This window comes from Amblyomma maculatum, chromosome 8 (genome assembly GCF_055883805.1).
Source record: "Amblyomma maculatum isolate TAMU_Amacu chromosome 8, ASM5588380v1, whole genome shotgun sequence".
NCBI classification, from domain to species: Eukaryota; Metazoa; Arthropoda; class Arachnida; order Ixodida; family Ixodidae; genus Amblyomma; species Amblyomma maculatum.
This window is the reverse complement of record NC_139351.1, coordinates 91,906,871-91,915,991: the sequence shown is the minus strand read 5'-3', so window position 1 is coordinate 91,915,991 and position 9,121 is coordinate 91,906,871. Positions and strand designations below refer to the sequence as shown.

Below are 9,121 nucleotides of genomic sequence, written 5' to 3'. Positions count from 1 at the left end.
AAAACTTTTAGCAAGGTAAAACTGATTGCTGGGCTAATTGGTGCATTGTACATAAAAGGAAAGGTTAACAGCGCAACAAAAAATACAAATAGGCACATAGGACAGGCACTGACCCGTCCAGTGTGCCTATTTGTGAGCGTTTTTGTTGTGTTGTTAATGTTTACTTTTATTTGGCAAGGTGATTGCTAATAGGGTCGAGGCCATGATAAACCTAAACCTGCTTACAAAACAAAAATTTTCTGCAAGGATACTGCATTATCATTATGTCATCGAAATTAGAGATTAATTAGATGAGAGGGCAGTAAAGAGATTCAGTATACACAGCAGTGGTCATGTGGCATGGCTTCACTGAGGCATCAAGGAACTAATATGTAAGTATAAAATATCCATACAGTCTGTATGACGACCTTAGTATTACATGAAAGGAGTGAGAGAATACCAAACAAAAGATGTGCTAGACAGGGTAATGCTTTTTTCACTGTTTTTATTCTCTGTGCATCTGGACGAAGTTTTCAGAATTCTGAATGGGAGAGATGGGTCTGGAATCGTGGGAAATCCTCTGCCACTACTCGTGTCCCTGCAACCAACTGGAGGGATGAATTAGCGGAAGACCCGGACATTCAAAAGCTAGAGTAGTGTTCAGCAGTCTGGCAAAAGAAAACAGCAGATGACTGCATTTGGCTGTTACTGCCTAGTTCTAATAATGCCGATAACAATAGTACCATATAATAATGCGATATCCTGCTATAACTCACCCATAGCACCGAAACTTTGAGACTCGCACAAATACAGGAGGTCAGGCTAAGAAAAAAAGCAGCAAGCGTTGTAAGGAATGGCTTGTGTAACATTAGCTGATGGAAATAGAGCAGCATGTATCAAATTAGGAACGCTAACTGACATTTTAACAAATTAAACTCAACGAGTCTCAGTGTCAGCACATGTAATGCATAGAACCGAGTGTCAGAGTAGGTGTCAAGAAAGGGGAAGTTAATCAAAACCAGCTGATAACCGTATGTAGTTACAAACTCAACAAATTTGCCAGAGTAACCTAGCTGGTACTTGCAATGCATAGTATCTCATCCATGGTCTCCTGAATTCAAATCAAGGGTATCGGAATTCGCACCTAGTGTTGAGGAAGATTCACTATATATAGAATAATACATAATTTTGGTAGTATGTTTATCTTTCCTCGTGCGCTTTACAAGGAATTTTCTGGTGAAGCAGAAAATACCATTCCTATTTTCCTTTTTCTTTTAGGAAGGAAAATTTAGCATTAATTTGGTATGTAGCATTCATGCCGCACTCTTATCCCACCACAGGAGATCACTCCAGATCTGCATGGCCTCACATTCCAAAAGATTGGAAGATGTTGAGGCAGTCTGATGCAGTGGTGCTGCGAAAAAACATCATTGCACACTTTTAACTTCAGCCACTACTTCCACTTCTTGCAGCACTGGCTTTTTATAAGCCTCTGCAGTGAAAACTGACCGCTTTACGCTGCTATCTACTTAGGCATCGCTTCTTGTTAAACATGTGCAAACAAATCTGTTTCAGCTTAACAACTTTGACATCAATGTCTTATGGTTGGCTAAAAGTCAACTCTATTGAGTAATCTGTACCTCAGTTTCCTGCTTCTCAGCATCATAACATTTACTGAAAGATTTTAATTAACGTGAATTACCTTTATTCAAAAATAAATCCCACAAGGTTAGCTTCTACGCAGTATAGTGGGCTGTTGCAAGGTCAGTAGAAGCGCTTCACTTTTGGAGGGGAGATAATGAACCCTTCAGACATTTAAGAAACTTGGAATGACGCACAAGTCCTAAAGCATGGTTCAGCAGCTAACATCTTGGGCTCTATGCTTTAGACAAAGGGTACATCTCGGTTCCCTTCACGTTGCGGTAACACTGAAGTCAAACAAAGTTGACATCTATCAATAGATTACCATATTCTAATGACAAAAAGACACGATTTGTACTGAAAACAGACCTAATAAGAAAGAAAATGCTAACAAATGAAGTATATGGATCAGCATCAACAATCCACTCTGCAAGTGAATATGTGTGCTGTTGAATTTTGAACCACAAATCCCATAGGCCAAGTTAAACTACTATTAGTTTTGCAACAGCAATCACAGTGTCCTTTTCGATGCAGTGAACCTCATGCGGAAAGAGAATTCTTGAATGCAATCTCCTTAGCAATAGTAGATGCATTTTGCACTGTCAGACAAAGACTAAGGTACGAAGAAAGAGCCATGGAACCTATTTTTCGGGGAACAAGAATTTGATAGAGTTGCCTTCAGTCTCCCTTTAGCTAGCTACCCACACTCGCAATTTTAGGTGTCTTTCATAGTTTTGTATTGGGTCTCCTTTTTGCTTTACCATTACGCTACATATATGTTGTGTTCGACTTGCATTTGTGATGAACTGCATTACTCACTCTTTGTAGGACAGCAGTACACATGGATCTGGCTTCAAGTGCTAGGAAACATGTAACTATAAACTCACGTACCATATTTTTGCATGCTGAAAACTACTGAACCATACAAAAAAAAATAATTCACCATTGCTTTAGTGCCAAAGCTCTACTTCATGAGGTGTTACTGCCTCACCATCAATTCCTTGTTTCATCGACTTTCCATACTCACAAAACAAAAACAAAAAAACACATTGCAGCAGAGCAGATCCAAAATCTAGGATGTTTCATGGCGAGTACGGGAACTCGTAGCTGTCACCACAGGTTATCACCCTGCGTTTTAATGCCACTCTCTTGTGCCGTGCATTGCATGTTATCACCAGCTCCCGCAAGTCTGGGATTGAAAATTAAGTTGACCCCTGTGGAACCAAATTCGGCAAAGTCAAAATGACCTTGGCATAGCCCTGTAATTAAGTTGGGAATTTCTTGAATGCGAATGGATAGCCGAATCTGGACGCTTTCACACGATACATTGATTGGCGGAATCAAACCGTCCCTCATTTTCTATTATCTTTTGCTAATAGCCGTTCTTACAACTAGCTGCAGGTGCAACAGAAAACAAATTAAAATATTTTAAGCTTACTCCACCAATTAACTGCCTCATTGTACTTCTCAAGGTTCCAATGCAAGTTTCTTAGCAAATCGAAGGGACTATGGTATGTAAACATAGCACTTTTGAGGTCATCTTGCGAAGTCACTGGTACGAATGTGACTATTTTGTGCAAAACCAATAGCCAAAATAACCTTGAAGGCATTTGATTTCTACAGTCATTCTCAATGCAACTATGCCTCACAAAGGGTTAATATTGCTAATACTAGTAGCAGTAATAATCATTTACAGCTGAATCCCATTATAAGAGACATGGATGTAACAGACAATCTGGTATAAGAGACACCATTCACCCAAATAGTTGGCCACCCTATGACTTTCATTAATTGGACTTCTTTTTTAAAAGACATTGGATGTAAAGGACAATTGGCTATAAAGAAAAAATTAGCTTAAAGTTTGGCAGTCAGTCTTGCTTGTAACAGACATTTTAACATTAAATGCGGCACCATCTTTCGCCAGGTACAGTAGCAGCTACAGTGAAAACAAGAGACACACCTGTACCATCATAATTATAACTTCAGCAAACAAACAGCAGGTCAACCAGATATGAAATGACTAAAAGAAGCCCCTGCAGTGGGAATGCAATGTAGAGAAGCTCTTCAGGCTTGCCATGAAGAGCACAAGTGCGACTGCATATGCGAGCATATTGGGGGTATGCAGTGGTTTCTCCAATTAGTGGAGCTACCTATCACGAATTACCGTAGGTGTTGTGTCCACTAGTCTAAAGAATATAGCGAAAATTGTCTGGTAAATGCAAAGAAAGTGCTCAGCCGGTGCTGCTAACACAAACAAGTCATTGTGCCTAGAAAGTGGGACATAGCCAAGACCAAAACGAATGACATAACAGTAGTTCTGCTCTGGCGAGGACAAATAAACTGCTCTGCTATTCCGCCAGTTTCAACTCCACTCAGAAATGCCTCGTTTGCTTTTCATTTATTTCCTGTCTGAGTAGCAACATTCACGAACTTGTTACTCACAGCCGCTGCTACCCTTTGTCAAACAAGCATAAATTTCTGGGGGATATTTCTACTGGTGATGTTTTATAGTTTTGGCTGCTTCTAGCACTTGGTGGTAAGCACATTACTTTTACGATTTTGTGGCGCCTTTTTGGCTTGAATTCTTGGTAGTGTTACCTGACACACAACTTAGTTGCGAATCGCTAGTTGCGGTGCTGATCGCTGCAGACATAGTTTGCCAACATACACAGCTTTGGCACATCGGCCGTGAGGCTCTTGGCTCGATTTTCAAGCTGGGAGAGGTTGTGTTGAACAGTATCAATGCAGCCATGAAGCAAACCAAGATTTACAGCTATTTGAGCAGTAAATAAATGTAAGAAAGTTGCGAGGTGTGCTCAGTGTGGTGATCCACCAAGCAAATGGAATATGTAAATGAAAGCTGTAATAGGTTTTGTGACATGTACTTTTTTTGCATATTTTAGTCGTAGGATGCCTGCGCCGAAATAAGGTCTGCTTAGAAAATGTAAGCATGGTATCCTGCTTATAAGGGATCTCTCATATAAGAGACAAAAACCGCTCCCCAGTCCATGTCCCTTACAAAAGGGTTCAACTGTAATGCTGAACAGAGCACTACCTTGACATTTCTAATTCTGACGCATTCAAAGCACTGTTCGCATTTTGTTTCTCATTGACAAAGACATCTAGTCCCTCCGCATATACTGATGCAATGCCCCACAATGGGGGCATCTAAGTGATCTAGAGCAACGATTATTAAACCAACGTGTTTATTACGGAAAGATGAGAAAATTGGTGCTTGTAACGACGAGATACGTCACTCCCTTCGCATGGCCATAGACACACGTTCAAGTATCTTGAAATAGTCTCTCAGCTTCAGGCTCAGTTTTTGATTCTGGCTTTCCATCTGAGGTGTGCTTTTTAGTACCTTGAGAAGACTATCGAACGTTGTGTGTGGCAGCCATACAGGTGGTGAAGTGGCGTGCAGAGCTGTGGACAGGCCGAAGTACTCCTTGCCCTTCCCTAAAACTGCGTCGATGTACTCCACCGACAAGTCCGTCGCTTCCTCGAGACACCTGTAGGTAATGAGGAGCCGCAATAGCTCAGGTGCATCTCGCAGCTTGTAGGACGCGCTCAACCATGCCGGCAGCGTGTAGCCATTGCAGAGAAGTTTGCTAGTAACTAAACGGTGGTAGCGAGTGGTCCCTGGTTCCCTTTCATGCTGTTGCAGGTAGTGCTGAAGAAGAAGCCATGCCTGTCCAGGAATGTCCAACACAGCCTTTGGATTCTCAATTATCCACTGCGGATTGATGGTGCGAGCTCCCAGGACAGACTGCACCGGCATGTTCTTCATGCACTGCTGGACGACGCCCTCAAACACAGAATCCAACTTCATTGAAAACTGCTCACAAATCCGAATGGCGACATTGAAGTGGCCGCAGGCCACCAGGAGAAGGACGGTCTCATCGGGAGTAAGTGGCATGCCCATGCCTTCTTGGCCAGATTCGATGAGTAAAAGCCAAGCACGTACCAGACTGAGCTTTCGACGGATGTCCTCAACTTGAATCACCCCCACTTTTTTGGCGGGTGGCTGCAGAACCTCTTCCCCGGAACTATCGCGTTTTGGTGACCGGTCCGGTGGGCTGCTGACAAGGACCGGCATGGCAACCCAAGCATCTTCAGGCTTGACAAGCAGGAGGCAGTTGATAGCGGCAAGCAAACACAGCTCCTGTCGCCTGAGGCTTTCTGTTCCGGGAACTTCATGATGCAGCCGGAGGCCATGCTCATACATCGCCGACGCAGCCCTTCGATACCGGCTTCTTTTCACGTGCATGGCATACAGGACATCATAATAATGATGCCCCCCCGTGAGATCGGTGCCTCTTGCACAACTTTCAAGTATGCTGATGACTTCGCTTTCAACCCCTTTGAATGGGAATGTGACAAAAGTTGACAGCTGTCGCCTCTCACACAGAACCACAACTAGCTGACGCAGACATGTACTGCGGTGTTCACTGTTTGGGTTACTGATCATGGCATGATAAGCTTCTGTAATGTGGCCCAGTTCAAGCTGATATTTGAACAGAAGCGACCACAGCACTGGGACATTTGGGTCATCCTTAGGCGTGCACTTCAGTGCCACGTCTGCAAGAGTGATTATGCACTCGGGGCACCTAGCCTGTTCAAATGCCTTGATTACTCTAAGGTAATAGAGCGGCAGTGGAGAAAGCTTTTGCGCTGAGTCGGCAGCCACCATCCTCCCAACCTGCTGCTGAATGTAGGGCTCTGTGGGGACGTGTCCGTGTGCAAGCTTCTGGAAAAGCATGCAGGCCTTGTGGTGTTCATTGCATCCTAGCAAGCTGGTAGCCAACAGGAAGGTTCTAGTCTCCCAGTTTTTGCGGCACCAGTCTCCAAGCAGCCGAGAGTACTCTTGCAACTGCAGATGTTGGCCAAGATCGAGCAAAGACTTGGGAAAGGCGTAGTCATCCCAAAGTGGCCAGATCAGCTGCCCCGTAGTAGAGATATACGATGGAAGAACACTTCTCCAGATCTGGCTGACTTCAAGTTGGTAGTTTCCCGAGAGCTGTCGCCTCACCAGCTCTCCACCACCGTCCTGCAAGAATAGACGAATTAGGCTAGGATGCTGGGTGTTCTGGCTGATGATTCCGAAGCCATCCCCCCGGCTACTCAGAGACATCCTGCTGATGCCTCCTTCGAGAACACTGGACACTGGATTGCCTTCAGTTTCTGTAGCCCAAAGAGCGACGTAATAGGCTCGTACCAGTCTCTGGGTATCAGGGATTATTCTGCTAATAAAATCGAACTGCCGAGCAAGATCGCTCCTGTTCTGCCCTGCGGCCACAACAAGGCCTTGCAACAGGAGCAAGTTTTGGCAGAAGGTGAAGCGAAACTGCATCATCTGGTGCAGAGAGGTGGCCACAAAGTCACAGCCAGTTGCGCTACCAAACAGAAGGTTCCAGGGGTCGAAATGGAAGGCCTCGGAGCTTTTGGCACCAAGATTCACTAACGCAAGGTCCATGGAGTCTACAAGTTCCTTCAGAAATGGCACAGCACTGCGGACAGTGTCAATGATCTTGTTGACCACGGTGTGATACTCCACGCTCAGCAGCTCTGTAACCACTTTGTCACAAAGGCTTTGCACGTCTTCCATGTGGTACAGTCCCTGTGCAAACTCAACCAACATGTCGGCAGTCAAACAGGCGTTCAGCATCTTGAGGCACGATAAAAGTGCTCGGACGCCCTCGCTCGATACTTCCATGAACCAGGGAGAGTGCTCTTCTGAGAGAATGCAGCTTTCTTGCCACTCGCAGGGCCTGAGCAGAGACACGTGGTCACGTCGAATCAATGCTGTCATTTCTGTGCTTGGGTCCACAAACAAGCCTAGTGGTTTCAGCCCAACCTCATGGTACTGCGTACAGGTGTAATAGAATTTGCCCCAGCACGTCATGGCCAAATTGACATACTCTTGATCGCCAAGTTCAACTTCCACAGCATTTGTGTGCATTTCTGCTTCAACAGCTGCCACAATCTCATCCCTCAAGCTATGGCACCCAAAATCGACGCTGGCCGGTGTTGCCTCTCCACGCCGGCTGTACATGCCCAGTGCCTTGGACAGGGTGTTGTAGGAGAAAGTGTTCTGTCCAAAGATCTTCTCAAGGTAGAATTCTCGAGCATCCAAAGCAGCTGGCATGGTTACTTTTTCTGGCGGGATATTTGGCTGCAGGTGGACACTAGCCCAGGTACCATTTGGGCTGATAGGTCTATCAATGTTCGTCATGCAGATTAGCGGTTCATCGTTCTGCTTGACCCAAAGAGTCCAGAGAGACGAACCCGAAAGGCAAAAGTCGACTAGGTCATTTTCAGGAGCCCTCACCTTTGTGAGGAGTGTAAACTTGTAATCACCACCATGAAGCTGATTGGGGTGGAAGACGAAGAACTGGTTCCCTTCAGGAAAACAGGCATAGACTCCGAGGTACACGGCACCAGACGGATCGGTTGCCTTGACCATGCACGAGTGACGTCCGGTGAGTCGGCAGGTGAACTTGGACGACGGCCAGTGGTCCATCACCGAGCACTCAGCGAGCAGGTCCTGGTTCCGATATGACCACTGGCGGATGCGGAGGTCCTTGGAGAGCGCAAAGATGAAGATGTCGTCTTCGGCTTGGTGGCAGACCAAACTCAGCGATGCCTCGTCGCTCCGCATCGAGGTGGGAAGGATACCGCTCAGGAAACGGGACACGCTGACGCTCTTCCGTATCTCCATAGACGACACCTTGCCGCCGGCTTCGAGGGGGTCGATGGACACCACGAATAGCGAGGAGGTGTTGGTCCCTAATACGAAGATAGCCTCTCCGTTGGCCCCCAGCCAGCTGCATGAGTTGTGGGAGAGAGTTGTGCCCAGACCGGCGTGGTTCAAGACATGGTAATCGCGAAGCAACGACGCCGATGCATCGAAGAACACTGAACGGCCGGTGGAGGCTGTGTGAAAGCGCGACCCAGGGTCCGGCTTGAGCACACGGGGATGCGGGAACGAAATGCGGTGAACGCTTGCTATCGTAGCCGCGAGAACGACGAGATGGTTCCTAGTCTCGAAGATGGATACTCCTTCCAGAAGAGGTGTGTGCTGGAACCGCAGGCGCAGCTTGTTCCCGATAAGATTCACGTCCAGCGACTCCTCGGTGAGTTCAAGAACGTTGTGGTTAGTCTTCCAGTAGATAAACCGGTTTCGGGTAGCGTTACCCAGCGTCAGGTCCTCCTGGTAAGCGTAACCACCAGCGCGCTCGGCAAGTTTGATGTCTTCGAGCGTACTCTGCGCCGCCCCTGTGTTGATGGTCAGCTCCTTCCATTTTGGCGCCAACGTCTCGCGAAGAGGAACTTCCACAAATTTCACGTACTTCGTGCCTTCGAGCATGACTACACGTCGTCCTGTCCACGACCTACTGTAGTCTTGTCACTGCAAACCATGCGTCCATCGCGCGCGCCAACGGCGTCTCGTGCTTGGCTTGCGTCGTGAGTGGTTTGTCAGGTTGTTTAGTCGCCATAG

General features: G+C 46.3%; 1 protein-coding gene across 1 annotated transcript; it reads right to left on the bottom strand.

Annotated features, from left to right (window-relative positions):
• Positions 1 to 4,811: 4,811 nt before the first annotated feature.
• On the bottom strand, positions 4,812 to 9,104 carry Nup160 (nuclear pore complex protein Nup160). Its single transcript, XM_084576804.1, has one exon. It carries the CDS (start codon positions 8,987 to 8,989, stop codon positions 4,874 to 4,876), a length of 4,116 nt encoding a protein of 1,371 aa, XP_084432930.1. The 5' UTR covers positions 8,990 to 9,104; the 3' UTR covers positions 4,812 to 4,873.
• Positions 9,105 to 9,121: the final 17 nt, after the last annotated feature.

What these genes read in the sequence shown, in the direction of transcription:
- Nup160 (XM_084576804.1), bottom strand. Translation starts at nt 8,989, where the DNA reads ATGCTCGAAGGCACGAAGTACGTGAAATTTGTGGAAGTTCCTCTTCGC.